This window comes from Coccinella septempunctata, chromosome 1 (assembly GCF_907165205.1).
Source record: "Coccinella septempunctata chromosome 1, icCocSept1.1, whole genome shotgun sequence".
Lineage (NCBI taxonomy): Eukaryota > Metazoa > Arthropoda > Insecta > Coleoptera > Coccinellidae > Coccinella > Coccinella septempunctata.
The window spans coordinates 11542220-11564453 of NC_058189.1; the positions used below are offsets into that span (position 1 = coordinate 11542220).

The 22234-nt window shown below is 36.3% G+C and overlaps 2 protein-coding genes across 3 annotated transcripts in view; both read right to left on the reverse strand.

Annotated features, from left to right (window-relative positions):
• Positions 1-804: 804 nt before the first annotated feature.
• Positions 805-14808, reverse strand: LOC123314015 (pre-mRNA-processing ATP-dependent RNA helicase PRP5-like). The gene is made up of 3 exons (XM_044899128.1): positions 14510-14808; positions 13617-13790; positions 805-3279 (listed from the first exon to the last, which is right to left on the reverse strand). Exons 1-3 carry the CDS (start codon positions 14694-14696, stop codon positions 833-835), a joined length of 2808 nt encoding a protein of 935 aa, XP_044755063.1. The 5' UTR covers positions 14697-14808; the 3' UTR covers positions 805-832.
• A 1319-nt stretch (positions 14809-16127) lies between these two features.
• The window catches only part of LOC123310788 (tyrosine-protein kinase Src64B), a 122247-nt gene continuing 116140 nt past the window's right edge, over positions 16128-22234 (reverse strand). For both annotated transcript variants that reach the window (XM_044894450.1, XM_044894457.1), the window contains 3 exons: positions 21101-21407; positions 19688-19941; positions 16128-18153 (listed from right to left, as the gene is read on the reverse strand). In XM_044894450.1, coding sequence (XP_044750385.1) covers positions 17231-18153; positions 19688-19941; positions 21101-21407 — 1484 coding nt within the window. In that variant the 3' untranslated portion in view covers positions 16128-17230. The remainder of the gene's footprint in view (positions 18154-19687; positions 19942-21100; positions 21408-22234) is intronic.

Genomic DNA, 22234 nt, shown 5'->3' on the forward strand with positions numbered 1-22234 from the left:
GAATAGCTGGCTAGTAACCGAGGAAAAATCCTATAATATTTGATTACATATAGTGAAATCTTTCAGTGTTCACCGATTACAGGTGCAATAACTGTTTAAGTATCCATAAATTTTATGGCTTCTTCTGATAACCTGTTAATTTTCAAATATTACCCCTTTCTCACAGAAACGTTAATCGTTGTCCAAAAGGAAATCATTAGTCGGTAAAGGTACTTGGGTACTTTCAATATACGCTAAAAGTAGGACCAAAAAGTAATAACTTTTTGGTAGAACTGCACGTTGTATGAGCGAAAATAGAACAAATATGAAAACATATTTTCAACTTTTCCGATTTTCGGCTAGCTCTCGAATATATTACAGATCGAGGAGCGACATTAAAAATATCGTAATGATAGTTTTAATGTCTGGAAATATAATGTAAGGAAGGTTTTTAACGGCATGCAGACCTGACCGGTAATCGGGGGGTCGTAGGTTCGAATCCTGCTCTGGGTGGTACTTTTTTCAGAATTCAATTCCTGTCTGCATGCCGTTAAAAACCTTCCTTACGTTAAAAATATCGCTCCACTACCGATCAAAAGCTCAATTCTTTAGCTTCCAAACTACATCTACAACATTTCACGACAGGATTCTCAGAATATTTTGACTTTAATTTAGTTTGATATTTCTCTGTTAATTTGACGGCTTCCGGAGGTTTCGTCACATGACTTGTTTTGTCACAATTATTGTATTATTGATTGTGACAATTAGTTGTTACAACTAATTATTTTATGGTACTTGTATGGAATTGAAGAAATAAAACAAAGATTGTATTTTGAAAAAGACTTATTATTCATTAAGTATTTTTTCTACGGCCCTGATACAAACTCATTTCACTCACCATAACATTTCGTTGGACATATTCTCTAACATCATCAAGTCTTTTTAGCCAATGCCGAGTATACCACTGATCAAATTCTTCAGCTGAAGTGAATGTTAACCCTTTCTTCCATAACTCAGAGCTACATTGATGGAACAAATCTGAGAAATGTTCATGGTACAGCTCCGCTGAATTAGGATCCCCAAGTTGTATAACTGGAACTGAACGTTTATTCTGTTCACTTGAATTAGGTTCATCGACTTGCATTGATATTGAATTATTTTCGTTACTGGCTCCATCTAATAAATTGACCTGGTTAATTTGATTGTTTCTTTGAGAAGCACCTTCTTCAACGGGAACCCACACCATACGGTTAGGAATATTTTCATAACCATTTTCATCATATAAAGGCTGATCTTGTTCAGAATCTTCTTCATCTTCTTTCTCCGAAAAATTGGAGGAATCATTTTCTTCAATATTTTCAGTATTCATCTGATTGATTGGTTGCAAACCATCATAATCCACAAAATTCTTCCAGTTATTTTTTTCTTTTTCAATTGTTTGTAAATAAGCGCAATCGAAAATATTACCTGTATTGATCTCGGATCTCTTTTCTGTTAACGAGTTATGTGGTACATCAGATTGAATAGGTTTAACCTCATTTTGGACAACTGTACTCCTAGTTCCTTTAGTTTCCTCCTCCAACATATTTAAATAGTTTTTCAGATTTTTCTCCATTTCTGGATTGGCTTCAATGTCTTTATGCAAAATTCTTGCAACCTCGTATATTCCTTTATTTTTTATGTACACTTCATTTTTAGGCATTTTTGCATTGTTTTCTGGATCTAATTCACTAGATTTTCTAGTCTTGGCAAACTTCTCATAGTCCTCATAACCTTGAGCTAAATATAGAAGAGCTTTTATATTGTCTTCTTCTGGAGGTTCCTTCTTTTCTATTTTAGCCAAAAACTGATCCTTTTCTAATTTCATAAAAACATCTAATGATTGTTTTATTGAGGAATCACTATTGACAGTCTCATTGAATTTTCCGGAAAATATATTCGATGGACTAGGGACATTACTGAAATCAAAAGTACCTTCAGCTAAAGCTTTCAAGGAAATATTATCTACATTTTTTTCAGCTGAATCTTCTTTTTTAGCCAAAGTCATGGATGTAGTAGGAATAGTTTCAAAATTGAATTTTCCTTCTGCTAGAGATTGCAGAAGAGAATCAGTTTCCTTCACTGGAGCATTTTTTTCACCTATTCTTTCTGTCACAGACTGAACAGTATATCCAACATCTTCAGTGTAAGCAATAAGTGAACTCTCATTTTCATCAGACGATTTTGAAGTAGTTGAAACATTCTCAGTCAACTTTCTGTTTAAATCATCATGATTATTTGTGGTATTTTCCGACTGAGAATCAGTTGTTTTTCCTAAATCACCTGAACAAATTTTGAAGGAAAGAACTTCATCTTTTATAGCATCAATTGCTTCTTCATTTCTACCAACTATTCCTGAGATTCTTTCGAATTTCGATTCATCTTCTAACCACAGATCATTTCCTCCATTTTCGATATTGCCCAATTTCGATATAGTAAAATTTGGACCTCCAATATTACCTAAATATTTTCTTATTTGAAACAAGTCTTTTGCTCCTGAGACCAAAGAAATACAAATTCCGCGAGAGCCAAATCTTCCTGCTCTCCCCATCCTATGTAAATATGTTGAAACATCTAAAGGTACATCAAAGTTTATTACTAAATCTATATTTGAAGCATCAATACCTCGAGCTGTTAGATCTGTGGATATCAATATCCTACATTTGAAATTTTTCAATTTTTCCATTGTTTCCAGTCTTTTCTGTTGAGTCTGAGCACCAGAAATGAACATTGATTCCCAACCATAACGTTTCAAAGATATGCATATATTTTCTGCACGAGTTTGAAAATTTGAAAATATAATGCATTGGGTGAATGATATACTTGATAAGAGTTTGTGTACTTCTTCATTTTTTAACCTGATTTCCTGAGCTGAAGTTGTAGATGGCTGCACTTCCTTTATGAATTGTTTGAGACCTAGTAATAACTGTGTTTCATTCTCAGAACTCACACATGTTGGAGCCTGCATATATTTACTCAGAAAGTTTTCTAAATTATTTGGATATGTAGCACTTGTAGTGATTATCTGTTTTTTCTGTGGGAGACTCTTGTATATATCATTTACATCTTTCAGAAAAGATGTTTCCATCAATTTATCAGCTTCATCTAACACAAATAGTTTCACAGAATTAACATCCAAAATATTTTTTTCTATCAAAGATTTTATACGCCCTGGGGCTCCAACAGCTATTTGGCAGTTGTGAGCTTTACCTATATCATCCTTCTCTGGAAACCCACCAATAAAGGTACTCACCTTCAGCCCTGAAAGCAAAATAATAAATAAATAAATAATTATTTTTATTGCTCCCTACTGACATTACAACAATATATCAGACAAGTTTATTGTTTCATCACAAACAATAAAAATTCTAACAAAAAACACATCTTTTCATACACACAGAGATACATCATCATTCAGGTACTCTTCGATACTATAATATGCCCTGGACAATAGAAATGTTCTAATTTTTTTGTCACTAATATCGACTTTGTAATTGGTCAGTACATTACTGATTACTGATTGCTGGGTGTGTTGGACGGATAAACCCAAACCTGCCACTGCGACCAAGCGGTCTATTGTAGCACACAGGCAAGCTCATAGAGCTAGATCTCTCCCTCCAGTCCCATCCTGCCCAAAAAGGAGATGATGTCGGAGGGGGAGTGATTCTTGAGTTCCTCTAGGATCATCTTCGGAGAGCCAAAAACTCCATGTCTGACCCTGTCTGCCGCCGGGTAGTCACAGAGGATATGCTCAATTGTTTCGTCCTCCTCTAAGCAGAGTCTGCAGAGAGGGTCATTGACGATGCTAAGTTTTTTGAGGTGGGCTCTGAGTCTGCAGTGTCCTGTGAAAACCGCTATTATAGATCTCAGATTAGTTCTAGAAAATCCTAGCCAACGACTGGTGTATGGGCTGGCAGGCACTGAAATAGCCCTGTGCGAGTGACGCAGTCCAGGACGGTTGCGCCAGTGCTCCAGGACCTTTTGCCTTATCCAGCTGTTGTTTCGGTCCCTAATTAAGGAATTAGAAATTCCTATACTGGGTTCCGGGCCAATAAGCGTTGATGTTGCGCTTTCTCTGGCTAGAGCATCCGATGCATCGTTGCCACTGAAGCCAGAGTGTCCAGGTACCCAAATCAGTTGCAGTCTGTTTAGACTTTCCAATTTGGTGAGTTTAGATCTGCATTCAAATACCTGTGCCGAGTTGCATTTGTCTGCCGCGAGAGATTTAATTGCAGCTTGACTATCCGTTAGGATTTTTATGGATCTGCCCGCCAAACCACTGTCAAGTAAATGGCTCGTGCACAGATCAATGGCGAAGATTTCTGCCTGAAAAGCTGTCGCCGACTTTCCCAGACTGGCACTGAGTTTAGTCAGCGGTCTACGGCTGTAGACTCCGGCTCCAGATCCCTGGCTGGTTCTGGAGCCATCAGTAAACCAGCAAGGTCCTTGTAGATAGAATTCCTTGTGACGGAGCCATTCGTCTCTGCTTGGAATCAGAGAAATGAAGGCTCCATCAGTGCTGGTTCTAGTGATTATTTGATCAGTTCTCATGCCCATCACCTCGTCAGTCTCCAGTTGGACTGACAGACGACTGGGCACGAAAGTGAGTTTGTCAGGCTCGTTTACGGTAAGGTGGTGGAGCCTGTGGGTTGCTAGTCTTGCCTCTCCCTGGACAAAAATGTGAAGGGGAGGTAGGTCTAATAGCATCTCCATGGACGCAGTTGGAGTAGAGCAGAATGCCCCAGGTCAGTACATGCTGTATAACTTTAAACCTAAATACATTGTGGAATACAAATCTCATAATGTATATGCAGGGGAAGATGAGAATCTTATATCCGCAGGTAGCCATTTCGAATATAAGTAGTACTATTCTCTTCTGAGCAATAAAAATTCGGCGACTATCAGACGCATTACAGAAAATTATAACATTGTATGATAGATGACAGTAAGCTGATCCGTAATAAATACTTAAAAGAGAAAATATCGGCCTAGAGTCTCTGATGCATGATATAACATAATGAGCACATTAGAATCTAGAATTGAAATATTACCACAAACTTTTGTGAAAAAATACAAAGGTGATTGAATACATTTTAAAAGAGGATGAAAGTATGTATAAGGAGGAAATAACTGGAGTTTTCTTTTACGATTCTTGATTTATGGAATTGACCATAACTACACTAATATAGAGTATAAATCATATGAATCGATTGTATTAATATCTTTTGTTAAAATATGTACTCTATTATGTATAAATGAAATGTAATAGTTGGGGAGCCGACGATGCTAAATCGGGATTTACTCGAGCGTCGTAGAGACATAGTGGATTTTGAAGATTAGATGGTAGAAAGAAAAAAAGGTTCTTTGATGTATGCACTTTCAGCGGTGGGGAAAGCGTCTGCAGGGTCTCAAAGATGTAAAAAAAAATCGTCAGGTGTACATACTCGAGCGTGTCAGATTAAGATACTGTATATGCCCTACGTGTCTCTGATAATGAATTCATGCTTATCTGACAGTTTGCGCGGTGGGACTGGCCGTACGAAGAGTTGAAAATGGTAAAAAAAAATTCCAGCGTGTCAAATTTTTGGCAGATATGTTGATTGGACCCAAAGGAAGCTACTTTTCAGGGGACTGACAATTCGGACGGTCCTTCGAAAATGTTAAAAAAAATCGTTACTTGTTCATATTCGAGCGTGTCAGATTTTCATACAGATGGTTAATCTCGGTGTTGTAGACGTGTTGACCCATTAATCTGATACTAATCAGAGGGGAGGTTTCTCAATCTGACACTTTGAAGATGATAAAAATGCTTTTTTTTCGAATATTCCCCTGCCTGTACTTCTAATCGTTTTTGTATTCATTATGAAAGTTGTAGATAATAAAATTCTACACAACTCTTGTCTGAAGTAATTTTACATACTTTTAACCGTTATCGAGTTAGATGGCGATAAGGGCGAGGAGCTTAGCCACATTCATCCAATTGTCAAAATGACAAGGTATTTCTATGATGACAATTTCGAAATAAGTCTTTGACTATTTTCCAACGAGTTAATTTTCGCTTCAGCATGTATCGCTAAACACCTCGCATTAATCGCCATATATCTCAAAAACGTTTGAACGTAGAAAAAATTGCTCAGGACAAAATTTGTAGAAAATGTTATGCTCTACAACTTTTATGAAGAATACGAAAAAGATTTGAAGCCCAGGGGAGGATATAATTTAAAAAACTGATTTTTGTGACCTTAAAGGTCAATTTTTATTGTTTCGGCTTGCTAAAACTGTTAGATTATATTTTTTCCGTTATTCTTGAATCATTAGCTTCAAAATAAGAAAAAACGCCAACGCGCTCGAGAATATACACGTGACGTTTTTTTTGCAACTTTGGCGCCCTCCCACACATTTTCGACACGCTTAAATTGTCACGAGTATGTACATTGATCGTTTTTTTTACTATTCTGACAGGCTGTCCTAGACAATTCCCCCTATATAAAGGTCTAATTTTTGGTAGAGGTACTCTACAGGGTATAAGGTATGTCCCCATATATTGATCTGACACGCTCGAGTAAATCCCGACTTTCCCTCTTTGGCTCCTCAACTATAACTGTTTCGTAGTGCTAATGATCAAAGAAATCGAAGCAGAATAAACTAATAAAAAAAACTCATGTGTTGTATACAAAATTGTATTCCATTTCAATTAGGATTCAAATGGTAACACTTTTCAAAGCTATCGCGTGTTGAATTTGCCGCTAGAGGTGTAAGTGTAGGGTAGACTGAATAGGAAATACTCCTTCTGGCGAGAATGATGTACTTAAAAATGAAAATGGGTATTTAAAATTTAAAGCGTTTCGTTTCTATTGCACAAGTTGGCAACAGCGACTGAAATATGCTTTGATAATAAAGGACAACAAATACGCCATCTTGATGAGATAGACAAAGATGGCTGTCTATGAAGTCTGCGACGAACCAGGAAGGTCGTAAAATTTTATGGGATTTTTATGGCCGGTTGCTGTTGAGGCTCGCCAGGGAGTACGCGCCTTATGATGGCTGTACATCAACAGCTGTTATTTTATAAACAAGCCATTGTTCTCTTTATTTTCTAGTAGGCGCTGTTGCCAAATCGTAAACTAGAAACGAAGCGATTTAAATTTTAAAACCTCATATTTGAAGAATGATTTTGAATAGTTTCCGCGGTGCATTTGAAAAATTCATGAATGAAACTCATAATTATTCAGTTTAAACTTGCATATGCTGTCATAACCTAAACTGAGGAGAATTTCACATTATACAGGATGGTCCAGATCGTAACCAAGAAATTTTAACCACGTATTCTACATCAAAAATAAGCTCTAGTTTGTCATATAAACATATTATGTCGAGAAATGTTTCCTCTCCGAGATACGGGGTGTTAAAATGATTGTTTTTTATTAATAACTCTCACACTGCTTGAAATATTTTTATGAAATTTGAGAAATAGGTTTTGAGCGTCAAGGAGCACTTTTTGCATAATATAAATTTTTTTTTAATTCTACCAGTGGCGTCCGTACTGCAGCGAGACTGAATATTTTCAGATAAAAAATGATACGCCACTGGTTTTTCCGACAATAAAAATTACTGCCTAAATCCTTATTTAATTTGGAGCAAATTCGGTTTCTTGACTTTTTGCTGTACGAGGCACCGTTTCCGGTTAAAAAAATAAAACACATTCTCATGCATGAAGAAATCGCCAAAATTTGATATAGCAAAAATAGTCTTATTATTATTATGTACCTACCATATCAAATTTTGGCGATTTCTTCATGCATGAGAATGTGTTTTATTTTTTTAACCGGAAACGGTGCCTCGTACAGAAAAAAGTCAAGAAACCGAATTTGCTTCAAATTAAATAAGGATTTAAATAGTAATTTTTATTGTCGGAAAAACCAGTGGCGTATCATTTTTTATCTGAAAATATTCAGTCTCGCTGCAGTACGGACGCCACTGGTATAATAAAAAAGAAATTATATTATGCAGAAAGTGCTCTTTGACGCTCAAAACCTATTTCTCACATTTCATAAAAATATTTCAAGCAGTGTGAGAGTTATTAATAAAAAACAATTTTTTATTCTATAATTCTAACACCCCGTATCTCGGAGAGGAAACATTTCTCGACATATGTTTATATGACAAACTAGGGCTTATTTTTTATGTAAAATACGTGGTTAAAATTTCTTGGTTACGATCTGGACCAGTCTGTATAATTAATATTACGTTTATGGTGTCCTTATATTTTTTATTTTTATATTGATATTATGTGTTTTATGCTAAGAAAAAACTGAAGCCAAATCGTTGCCAGAAAGGGACTTATACCAGAGATATAGAATATCTCTGACTTATACACATGCGTGAATTGCAGGGCCGGATTCAGAGGTGTAAGGGCCCACTACCCTCAAATTATGTATTTTCGAAACAGAATGGATGATTTTTTATAGTCGAGTTTTTCAATACATAATTTATTGGGAAACCAAGTAAAGATTCTTTTATTTTTTAACAAACATAAAAAACTTAATTGAAAACAATAATTACACGAACTTAAACAAACGGAAACAGTCCCCGTAGTAAATCGCTTTAAATGGTTAAGAGAATAAGCTTTGAGAGACGATTTTGTCCAATAGTTGTTCGACGTCTATTTTTTATAATTCTCATTTTTGAAAATGATCATTCTCCAGTGCAATTTGAAACCATTAGAACCAAATACATTCTTAAAGTCATTTCGATGTTTGGAAATGTAGCTCTATGATTTTGATTATCGAGAATTTAGTAATAAAATAGTTCCAGAGATTGGTCTTTTCCATATCATTTTGTACCATATTGAATGTTAAACCGCATTTCTCACTGCTCTGCAAATTTTCGATTTCCACCCAGTTTTGGCGGATGTTTTTTGTGAAAGTATATGTCGATGGGAGCCTAATTTCGTCGGCTTTTCATCAATCGCTTCGTTAATCAAGAAACAGTAAATATAGTGTTACATTTTCACTGTGCAGCGGTATTGAGTAGCGAATAAGTGGGTGTAAAAACTTATCAGAGATCACAGCTGTGTTTTGGAATCTCCTTGTTGACTTTGTTATCGTACTAGTGGAATTCCCTCGTTTCCAGTGGCGTACCTAATTTCGAGATGTCGAGTCAAGAAACTGCGAAACCGGACTGCATGTACTGTAGGAAACCCGTCCCTAACCCGGTTGGTTGTTCAGAATGTGATGCCCTATTTCATCCCAGTTGCTCCGTGAAGAAGGCCCGGGTCGTCATGAAAGACGGTAAAATGTTTTGTTCCCAACACCTGAACGATAACTCCGGGAACCCTGATTCTGATAGAATAATCAAACAGCTCACTCTCCTATTCGAGAGGCAGTTCAATGAGTTCAGGGAAGAAATGAGGAGGAATTATCTATCTCAGATGGTTGAAATGAATGGAAGGATTGAGACTCTGTGTGCACAGGTTGCTTCCCAGGCTGAGGATATTTCTTCGCTGAAGGCAGCAGTAGCTTCTCTGCAGTCACCTACTGGACTCGACATTCAATCAAGAGCTCAAGATTCAACATCTCATGATGAATTAATGATGGAAATCGAGGAGCGCCGCAGAAGATCGAAGAACATCGTCATCTACAATTTACCGACACAAGAATCTATCGTCGAAGAAAAAAGAATAGTTCAGAATTTGTTGTCTGATGCTGTCCCTGATGCCAGAGTCGTTAAGATGTTCAGATTGGGAAGAAAGATGGAAAACAACCCCCCTCCTCTCAAACTAGTTTTTTCTACATCTGACGAGGCTTTGAATGTGTTGAGGAGTAAGCATAAAATCAAGCACCCTTCTGCTAGAATTGCATCTGATTCGACCCGCAAGCAACGTGAGTATTTGAAGGCCCTTCGTCGAGAGTTGGACATGCGCAGAGACAATGGAGAATCCAACCTAACCATTAGATATGTTGATGGTTTTCCAAGAATAGTTAAATCAAAAAAAAACTAACAGTTAGGGATAATCTAGATTTAAAAAAGTTGTGTGTGTATTATCAAAATGTACGTAGTATTAGGGGTAGGTTGAAATTGTTTGATTTGGCTAAGAATGTAAATATGTCGGATTATGATGTAATTTTGCTCACCGAGACGTGGCTTGACTCCTCAATTGCCGATGCTGAATTACAATTGCACGATTATAATGTTTTCAGAAGGGATAGATCTTGTCTGACGAGCTTGAAGGAAACTGGAGGTGGTGTTTTGATTGCGGTCAAAAAAAGTTTACATTCTTCTTTACTGCCTACAGTTAATAATAATGTTGAAGACTTGTTCGTTTTAGTCAGGGGCAAACCAAGTATAGTGTTTGGAACAGTTTATATACCACCGAGCTCTTGTTCTTTGAATAGGTTTCAGATGTATGAGAATCATTGTGCTAATATAGAACATATTGTAAGTGAATTCGAACATCAGCAATTTTTCATAGCTGGAGATTATAATTTGGGAAATGTTAGTTGGCATAATGCCTGTTTGGGTAGCGTTTCTGATCCTTGTGCTCGTGTTCTGGTTGATGCTCTTGCTTTTGGCGACTTACACCAGGTAAATTCAGTTAAGAATGTGCATGATACTATGTTGGATCTCGTTGTGTCTGGTGATGCTGATCTCTTTATTGAGCCTGCTGTGGATGTTATCTCTCGATTGGACCTTTACCACCCTGCACTTTGTGCACACATTCCGTTGGATCCTGTCCGGTCTCCTGATGTCGGTAGTACTTATTTTAATTTCAAGAAGGCCAATTATGCAGAAATCAACAGATATTTATTGGATGTGAACTGGGCTGGGATTCTGTCCGAGTCTGGTCATGTGGATGACCTCGTAAATGCTTTCTATGAAGTGCTCATGGCGGCCATTGATAGGTTCGTGCCCAGGATCAGAATAAGGAGGTCAACCTTTCCTCCGTGGTTCTCTGTAGAGTTGAAGAGACTTATTTTCCAGAAGAAGGAGGTCCATCGAGTATACAAGAAATTCAAACGTTGGGAAGATTATCTAGCATTCAGCAAGATAAGGTCGGAGTGTGCTTCTTTGGCGGCCACATGTTATTCAGAATATATTTCTGATGTTGAAAATTCGTTGAGAGAGAATGTCAAATCATTTTGGAATTTCACGAACTCTAAGAGAGAAAACAACGACTTGCCGCTTAATATGCACCTAGATGAAGGTATTGCTAGTGTAGATTCACATATTGCTGAACTTTTTGCCGAACATTTTAAATCAGTATATTTACCAACTTTTGATTCTACATGTGGGTCTACAGTGCCGCCGTCAAGCGGTCAACTTGGAGATTATATTTTATCTTTTTCAGTTGAGGAGGTTTTGGACCGAATGCATTCGCTAGATACCAACAAAGGTCCTGGACCTGACGAGATTCCACCCTTTTTTCTGAAGAACTGTTCCTCATCTCTTGCTCTTCCACTTCAGATAATATTCAATAAGTCTTTAAGTACAGGTATTTTTCCTGAACATTGGAAGTGCAGTACAGTTAAACCTTTGTACAAATCTGGTGACAGATCTGACATTAAAAACTATAGACCTATATGCATCATTAGTGCCATACCGAAAGTTTTTGAATCCTTAGTGTTGGAGCGATTGCGCAGGGACATATCTTCTAAGCTATCAGAACAGCAGCACGGTTTTGTTTGTGGTAAGAGCGTTGAATCGAATCTCCTTGTGTTTGTTCAGTATGTTATGGATTCTTTGGAGGGGGGAAAGCAGGTTGACGTCATATATACGGATTTCTCCAAGGCATTTGATAAGGTGAATCATAGTATCTTAAGGGGGAAGCTATTGGCATTTGGTATCTCGGGCAGATTGCTCAGATGGTTCATGTCATACTTAGATAGTCGTTCGCAAAGGGTTAAGGTTAGGGCTTCTTTCTCCTTGTCATATGTGATCCGGTCGGGTGTTCCACAGGGCAGTCATCTTGGGCCTTTCCTGTTTCTGATGTACATTGATGACATTAAGAGATGTTTCAGATTCGCGAGGTTCCTCCTCTTCGCAGATGACTTGAAGATATTTTTGGTAGTCAACACTTTATTAGATATGCTGAATCTCCAATCCGATCTGGAGAGACTCGAACAGTGGTGCAGGTTAAATGCTGTGTTTATTAACGTTGACAAATGTAAACACATGTCAATATTTAGAAAGGGATGCTATTTCCATTCTCGTTATTCTTTAGGAGGAGAGAAATTGGTTGAGGTTGATGTGGTGAGGGATTTAGGTGTTTTGTATGACTTCAAAATGAGTTTCAGTCTGCATATAGAGGATATTGTTGCTAAGGGATTAAGGTCGCTTGGTTTTGTTTTGAGACATTCCCATGAATTCAGTGATATCAATACTATAAAACATCTGTATGTAACTTTGGTAAGACCTCATCTTGAGTTCGCATCTTCTGTGTGGTGTCCTTATACTTCACAGGACAGTGACAGGATCGAGAGTGTTCAGAATAAATTTCTTCTCAATATTTCTTATAGAATGGGCATTTCTCGATTAAATTTTTCGGCAACTCACATGAGATCTGTACTTCACTTACCAACTTTGAAGACGCGTAGGATTAGGAGCGACGTATTGCTCTTCACTAGGCTTTTAATGGGGAAACTGTCGACGACTGAGCTCCTCTCTCTCTTTGCTTTTCACGTTCCACCCAGAAATACTAGGAGGTCTGCCTTCCTCAGTGTTCCTAATTACAGGCTAAATTACACACGGGCATCTCCCATTCCCAGGATTTCAGAACGGGTGAATGTTGCCGGACAACTTGGCATCGACTTTGTAAACTCATCATACTCCGCCATAGTGAGAAATGTTAATAATTGTTTGATTTGAATTAGGTATGTACGATATTTTTGTTGACTTATATTTTTGTTCTTATTTTGTAATTGGGTTTATCCCGTGAATAAATAAATAAATAAATAGTATCTTTTGTATGAGTCAATAAAAGTCACAAATTGAACTAATTCCCTCAATATTTATTAGAATCATATTTGTATCGAGTTCTGTACATAGGGGTAAAACAAATATTGAAGGAAAAATTGTTTACTAGTGCTTACTAGTCCAAATTTGAAATTTTTTCGAGAATCCTCTTATGTGGTGGCTCCTTTTTTGTGGGGGCCCCTATTTTGTGGAGGTCCCTGGGCAGGTTTATTTCTTCGAGTGAATAAAAATTCATGACTCACGTGTCGTATACAAAATTTTATTCCATCGACTATGATTCAAATGATAACACCAGAGAATTATCAAATTTATGAAATGAGATGATTGCTACTTATCGCTTTGATTGTTTATTTTGCTAGGGCATCATTCAATACAGAGCAACAAGAGCAAGATGACGTTTATCTGTTCATATTCATGTCACGAAATGGATAATCCCTAGTTTATATGGGTTGGATAATTTCGTTTTTAAACGTCAAAATGCAATAAAACATATTAATTTGATGAGGTGAGGAGGAATAAAGTAAAAAAAAAATATTTGTCCTGTGAAGAAGGCAGGCACAGCTAGTAAATATGAAAAATTGATGTCGTTATATTTGTATGTGTCAACCTAACTTTGGATATCTCACCTGCAAACCAATACCCTAGAGCCTTGATTGTTTTTGCTATTTGAACAGCTATTTCTCGTGTTGGAGCTAAAACCAATACTTGGGGACTGGATAAGGAGAGATCTATAGATTCCAAAGCTACCAAAGAAAATACCATAGTTTTTCCAGTACCAGATTTAGACTTGACAATTAAATCTGAAACAATAAATTAATACTTACATGACCACCACAAAGAAAAATTAATGTTCACTTTTGTCTATAAAGTTATTTTGGCTGAATAAGTTGAGTAAATACCTGAGATGGTTGGCTAAAAAATAATGTTTGAAATTGTAAGATTCAAGATATGGGACATAATCATTGAATATTTGTTATGATTCTCATCATAAAAGCCATCATATGAAATAGAAATTGAAAAAACGATGCAAATTTCACACAAAGGATCATTATTTTCATCCCAAATTTAAATAATTTATATTACTAGAGCAAGCCCTGAGCTCATATTATAGACAGATTCTCTAGCATTGGACCACAATCATTGTTAGTTTAGAAACGAATATAATGAATATAGTGCAATACAAAGTTAGTTGAAAGGAAACTGCTATAAAAGCGTCAAACTCTACAAAGAAGCCCATAATTTTCCAAGCAGGTGTAATATGATAATAGTAAGTTTTACTGCAATAAATCATTCGTGATCTATTGTTTGTGAGTATTCGAAATTTTCATCTCGACTTATAATTCGAAGTAGAATTCTCTCCAAGAAAATGATGAGGATGTTGTGTAATCAATTCAGCAAATCACAAAATCTAAAGATAAACCAAAATCCTAGTATAAAAATCAAATTAACTGTTCAATGCACTAGAACAGAAATTCAGTGAATGAGGTTTAGTTAATGAGACTCAAGTTTTCAATCTTACCAAAGCCGCATCTTCCCAATGGTAAAGCTTTCAGCTGAATTGGAGATGGTGTTTGAAACCCACATTTGTTTAAGCCAGCTAGACATTTTTGTGGTAGAAACATTGATTGGAAACTAACATTTTCTTCTATCAAAACATCCTTTGTTCGAGTGTCGTCAATATCGTGGGCGATAATATTTTCATCCATTTTAGTTAACTATTTTTATTGCATCCAAAATTATGAATACTAACGTAGAAAACAGGACAAGATACCTTAAAAACAGTAAACAATAAACTGTCAAAGGATGTCGTCATCACTGTCAAACTGGTCAACACAACAAAATCTGTCAAAAAAACCGTTTTTAGGTTACAACACAAAAACAAAGAGTTCCTCACAGAACACACAAATAGGAGGAGTTCCTCCTCAGATGCTGCTTTTACTGATGTGAGAGTTCCTCTTTGACAAAAGTGATCTGTAATATGTCTCAGATCACTTGGGTCTTGGGCTCAGATTAATAAAAAACATTTTTTATTGATCTGAGGTCTTAGGTCAAGTCATTGAACTCAAGAACTTGAGTTCAATGGGTCAAGTACACAACAAGTAGGCCATAGTATACTGTTCAACCAAAGATTATAACTCTGTAATATTTGCGGTTCCACTATTCATTACAAATATATCCTTACCCATCCTACTCTCTTAGGTAAATTAATCCCACTTGTCTTGTAGAGGAGGCCAAATATCTAGATATCATATTGGATAGAAAGCCTAACTGGAATGGGCATAAAACCATCCACTAAGTTAGAGACTTCCTTTGGGGCGATCAAAAAATTTATTGAAAAAAAATAATTATTCAAGGTCAGAGACTCTGTCTCTGTTCAAGGTACACTGGCTTGTTGGCGTTTTAAACCTAGTGGTAGGGTGATGACGTAGAAGGTGGCAATGTCAAGCTCACTAACAGAACTCAGGTCGTTAGCAGTGGTGTAGCATAGACAATAAGTTAAAGCAACTTTTGTTCGAACTTCGAAAACGTTGTTTATCTAGGCGTCCGTATATACACATTTGGTAACCGAAAGTTACCAGAGCGGTTACTCTGGTCACATATATTGAACCGAATTGTCAGGAATTCGACATATACGGACCGCGCCCACTTACTAATCAGAAGAAACCAAAGTGTATGTACGGACCACAGCCCTAATGACTATCTTGACGAGTAAGTAGTTGAGAAGAAAATTATTCAAATTTATTTCACGACTAATTTTATGAAAGCTACGCCAATGCGTTCTAGTGTGACGTGGCGTGTGGCGATACCGAAAGTACCCGAGTACTTCCGAAGATTTGGAAAATGCTGCTGGAGGCTGGACGTATAGGATATTCAGTACTAAGAGAATATTTATATTTGATTTTATTGTTCTTGAGTCTAAAGCTTTCTTCGCACGCAGAGTCGGAGGCGTCCTGTTTTAACACTTTTGTTTGGTTCCATTCGTAGCTGGCGAGATGCCTTAGTTTGGTCAAACAGACTATAGGGAGCATATTCAGAACTCCCCAAATCCGCTGTTTTCCCCCTTGTCTTGTCTCTTGTCCCCCTTAAGAAAATTACTCTAGTTTAGTTGGTGTACTGCCAGTCAATAAAATGAATTGTTCAAGTAGCACATTTTATTTCAATAATGTATAATATATTTACAAGACTTTCATTCATAAAAATAATATATGGCTTTATTCAAACTCTGAAAAAAAATATAATAGTTCAACTACATACTCATTTCCCAATTATATAAAAAACTAACACACACTTAGACTAAAGAAATATATCAAAACAATTGTAGTATACACAAAAGCACATCATCACCTCAATTGCAAAACATCAAATATACACAATATTCTTCATCATTTATACGAAATATATTAGAAGTAAGCAAAACTATTGATGGATTGTCACTGTTTTAGCTGAAACTTCAACATGTCATGTGATTAAAAGAGATGAATTCTTGTCTATAATTGATATCCAATTACTTTAAAACCAACACACATTCATCGAGCACACTTACATGCATGGAATAAAAATTATAATACAATTTCATAATTATTAGGTATCTCCAGTTACTAAATATTGTTCGATAAACTCAAGCAGAAAATGAGATTTAAGGGAAATACTTCATTGGAGGATGAATACACAGAGAAAAATAATTTCACAATTACTTCAGGAATTAGGAACTAAGTGGTAAGCATTGGGCAAATTACTTTTTGGTCCTTGCGAGATAGTATAATTTATGGTTCGTACAAAAGTTTTTGTATAAAAGATAAATTTGATTTAGGACACTTCAGTTATATCATTTGCACTGATTGCCACACTAGTGGCAATTTTAATGAATCTACAATGCTTTTTTAATTATATAAGCATCTCAGGCTTATTCGTGAAAGAAACACATCAAACAGTCTTCTTTTTTTTAATAAATGAAGAAACTCATCTTCATATTTTGTACGAGATGTAAGAAATCTCCAGTTTTTGTTCATTAATTAACTCAAGACATTTTTTCAAAAAAATATATAAATTGATGGAAATCATGAAAATTTATATAAAAGAGAGATAACTGGCGGCAGGAAAATATTGTTTGTGCCAAAAAGTAATGTAATGTTGAAAGCTCGCTATCACTCTGAGTATGAGATCTCATGATCAAACAACAAACAAATTATAATGAGAAAAGTGTGATCAAAATGCAATCTTCAATTTATTTTTTAGCTTATTAATCTGGTACTTCTCTGTAGGGTACTTCAGATGTAACATTGAAGCCTTCAAAGTAATGAGTCAAAAATTCAAATGTTGGTCTGTTTTCAGGTCGAGCATCCCAACAATTCAACATTATTTGATAAATTTCGTCAGGTAGTACATGGGATGTCGGTTTTGGCATTCTGTATCCTTTTTCAACCATTTCAATAACTTCTCTACCATGCATTCCAGGATAAGGAATTTGTCCATATGTGAACAATTCCATTAGTAGGATACCATATGACCAAACATCTGATTTAATTGAGAATTTACCATAAACTATGGCTTCTGGAGCAGTCCACTTCACGGGGAATCGAGACCCTTGTTTTGGACAATACTCATTGTCCTCAATTACCCTTGCCAAACCAAAATCACAAATTTTAGCAATATTATTTTCACCTATGAGGACGTTTCTTGCTGCTAAGTCACGATGTATTAACTGTTTACTTTCTAAATATTCCATTCCACTTGCTATTTGGAAAGCTATATAAATTAATTCATCAAATCCTAATTGTTTACCCTCCTCATTTCTCAGGAAATCTAGCAAACTACCTTTGGACATGTATTCTTGAACAATGAAAATTGGTTCTTCTTCACTACACACACCAAAAAGTTGCACTAGACGTTTATGCCTAAACTTTTTCATTATTGCTGCTTCCTCCAAGAAAGCCTGCGTCGACATAGTGCCTTCCCTCAACGTTTTAACGGCTACTTCAGTATTGCTTTTCCATTTTCCATAGTAAACTTCACCGAAGTTACCCCGACCCAGACGTTTCACTAAATGAATTTCATTTCTTGGTATTTCCCATTTGTCGCGGTAAGTTGGCCCAAGATCCCACATTGTAGGCTCCGGTTTTGGACAAGGCTTCGACAACACATGGCATAATCCAAATGCATTTCCTGGAAAATTAATAAGTTTTTGTTACTTGCTACTCATTGAATGAAACTCAACTAATAAGTAGGAAAGTGTAGCAATAGTAGAAATCGAGAAGAATTCAATTGTCAAGGCAAACTTGACCGAATGTGGCGTTGGAATTCGAAAAGTGTTGTCGTCCACATCGTATTCAGTTTAGATTTGGAAGCCGTTGGATCAAGTTCCGTCATATTTCCGACACCAGAAAATTTTGACCAACATCTGAAAATCTTCCAAACTCGTCCAGATCAAAACAAACTTCGATGTATCTTGTCTCGACCGAACGCATGCTGGGGTTAGAGGTACTATCCACCGGTATAAAAAAAAAACGAACGAAAAAAAGCGACGAAATCGTTGGAACAAATAAACACTATTCTTCAACGAGAGTAGTTGCAGTGTCAATGGCTTAAGGTGCCTATAGATTACTCTGACGTGACGTGGCACTGTCTCATAATGCGCATGACCTTAAAGGTAACTACAGATTACTCGGACATGACGTAGGATCACGTCATAATGCGCATGATTCAAAAATTTAACATAGGGTGTTGCGTGAAAGCGTTCAAATTGTTTTGACGTGACGTGGGACGCCTGTAGGCACCTTTATATCTAAAAATTATGCATCGCCTTTGTCATGTATGTGCCATGTCAGTGCCACGCTACTTTGGTGGGCGCTCGACCTAAATCTAAACGACTTATATTTAAGCTTCAACCTTCAGCTAAAGAAAAAGCCCAAAATGAACTGTTCTCAAGCAACTACATATTATGTGTCAATAATTTAATTTTCTTTCATAGCAAAAATACATATATTAAAATACTGAGTTCAGAGTTTTTCCATGCAAATAACTAGATAAGGAATCCATTCAATCAGTTTGTAAGTATAAACGTTAATTATGTTCATCACAGATCTTAAAATTCATTCATTTTCTGACGTAAATTCACATTACGAGAAATACGTTATCATTAAGGCCCAGTTGCTTAGTACAGGATTAAGCCGAGGTTTCAGTTGATCTTGATTTAATTGTGATAGTTAGGTACGTTCAATTCTGTCAGGTTAAACTGGAATTAACGTTTAACCCTGGACTTTAACGAAGAACGGACAGCATAGCGCTGATTTAAAACCCGAAAATGTTTTGACAAGCGTCATAACCTCACATTTTCGTATTATACAGTGTGGAATGTGTCAAATTTCCATGGCCAATCGAGTGCTTTTATAAAAGTGAATGGAGAGAGAAATGTCACTTTTTCCAAATTATCTCAGACGAATATTTTGACGTTAATTTGAAAGCCTCCGATGGTTTTATCACATGATGCAGGCGTGTAGATTAGTATTAGGAATAATTAAGGGTTATGAGGGCCAAGTTGTGGGTACAATCAATGAAAATAATCATCATTACTCAAACTAATAAAAGCCATTGTCAGCACTGTATAAAAATGATCCATGATGAAATTACTTACTCCTATAAGTTAACTTAGTATAAAAAAATTATTAAATAAATATATTAAGAAATGAAGCATACTCACTTGTATATGAATTTACCAATTCCGAAAGCGTATCGAAAGTCTTATTGGTTGAGATGTAAAAGCCTCCATTGTCTAGTGGTTTTATTTTGTAATGTTTAATGTGATGACCTCTGTATTCTTCCCAATCCTTAACTGACAATGAATATCCATTGGGATTGTGTTCTGAGGGACGGACTAAGAATGTTCCTCTTGGATTTTCTTCAGCAAGAAGCAGTTTTTCCGCTTCTTTTCTTGAAATATTCTCGAAGAACCAGCTAGAACAAAATTGACGTATTTAATTCTCTAATGGTCATGGTGCGAACTTTTATCTAGCATCCGATTGACTATCGGGAAATTCACATCAGATTGAAATGGAGTTCATTTTCTGCTCATATGAAATACTTGCTGATTTATTACCTTATTAGGTAATAATAAATATTATTTATTTTCTTAGCAAATGCGGAAACTGAAACAAACAGTAGTTCGGGCAAGCAGATAGGGACGGAAAAGATTTCTCGCATGAGATGGGAATATTAGGTTTTCTAGGACTGGGCATTTCTTAACTATTCAACCTCTCCTATCGATGATCTAGCTGGGACCTAGCTGAACACACGAAGATGGATATTTTTCTATTTGAAAGGAATCTTTTGATCGAAAACTGCATATCTCATACCCAGATGTTTTGTTTATACAAAAGTTTCTCAAATAGGACTCGAATGAATGGACTGGAAAAGTCCAGAATCACTATCGTCAATACCTTTGGTCCATACATTCTAACTTTGTGATAATGAATCTAACTTAAATGAATCTATGCTATCACTCAGGTGAACTTTTATTGAAAATTGTGAAGGTTTTCAAGATCTTGGCCTGTGGCAATAGGCAAGTCCTAGCTGAACACACAAAGATAGATATTTTTCTATTTGAAAAGAATCTGCAAATCTCATACAAAAGTTTCTCCACTAGGACTTTATTGAATGGACTGGAAAAGTCCAGAATCGCCATCGTCAATATCCTTGGTCCATATATTCAAACCTTGTGATAATGAATCTATGCTGGCACTCAGGTAAACTTTTATTGGAAATTGTGGTTTTCAAGATCTTGGCGAGTGATGGTGATGGTCAGGTCTTCATGATTTCTGAACAAAGAATCAGCGCACTGCTTGATCGACTTTCATGGGAAGTCGATCAACTGCCTAACCTGTCCAGAGATCTCCGAATCCTTTGAGTCGGAATATCGGGTAGGGTACCACCACCTCATTTAAGGGCAGCAGCAAAAGAATCTGTCAATACTTCAGCAACTTCTACCTGATCCTCACACATCACCACAATACTAACAATAGTTACGTTGAATCATTGGGCAAATAAATAGCAACGTTTAAATAACCTATGACGGGGAATGAAAGTTTTGTCCCCAATAAAAATCAAATGAACTTACTCTTCACTCTCCACGCTCATCTCCGCAGCAACATAGTTACTAGGAATGTATCCCTTTTCCTTGGTAAGAAGGTGAAGAACAATAAACCAATCCCCTTCGGAATCGTCGATGACTTCCATCCTATCACCCTTCTTGAAGGACACATCTGTGTTATCACGAGCCTCATAGTTATATAAACCTACAACTATTTTGCCTTTCGCAGCCACAGCCGGCCTGTTAGGTGTTGACCTGTTTCTTATTATGTCGGCATGACTTCGTTGTGGATCTGGTGTATATCTGGTGTCGATGCCAATGTTCCGATGATTTGCTGAAAAAAAAAATCAATGAGCTATAAGTTCAAGCCAGTTTGAAGTTGTCCAAGTTAGGATGTAAGAAATACTTTCGTAAATTGGAAAACTTTGGCAGAAATGGAGGTATGCCAAGATAAATTTTCGTGAACAGTGAATAATAATAATCAAACGTGAAGGAAAAACGAAATAAAAAAAGGCAGTATAATTTGCGTTATTTTTTACGGCTGTACTACAAAATCCTACCCTAGGAACTATTTTTCTTTCCTTCTCTGAGCAGATTTCTGGCAAAATTATATTATTGATTAGTGATTCAGGGTATTCGGGCAATTTTTTGTAAATTCACATAGCCTTAATTCGGTAAATAAAACGCGAAATTCTCAGGTAATATTTTTTATTTCATGTTAGCATATAGTTGATACCGCTACTGTATGAGAGAAATTCTTGCTGACAATATGGCAATGTCGACAATTGTCATAAATAGCGCGGGCCAAAAAATGATCAACATATCCCATAAACAAGGGAAGGAAATATTTCTCAATCTCATTGGTTGTTCAAAATGTTGATGGTGGTGCCCCGTCCAGCAGTAGAGAGAACTAATTGTTTGAAAAAGCGATAGAATAAAAAAAGATTAAATTTATTTTCGCCATAACATAATCTAAATTTAATGCGCTTTCAGTTTTCGTCATAGTTTTGTAGTGTTTTTCAATAAATTCAACACATTTCTTGTGTTTTTAATACATTTTACATGGATTTATTCTCTGCAGTTAATACCGTAAAATGGGGTTACTTTGAACGGTTTTTTGTTTTGAATCTATATATCTCCAGTAAGGCAGTGAATGAAAAA

Excerpts from the sequence above, each read along its gene's own strand:
- LOC123314015 (XM_044899128.1), bottom strand. The coding sequence starts at position 14,696 with ATGGATGAAAATATTATCGCCCACGATATTGACGACACTCGAACAAAG. Across the intron at positions 13,791-14,509 it reads ATTGGGAAGATGCGGCTTTG|ATTTAATTGTCAAGTCTAAA; the intron begins GTAAGATTGAAA and ends TTATTGTTTCAG. Across the intron at positions 3,280-13,616 it reads TCTAGGGTATTGGTTTGCAG|GGCTGAAGGTGAGTACCTTT; the intron begins GTGAGATATCCA and ends TTTTGCTTTCAG.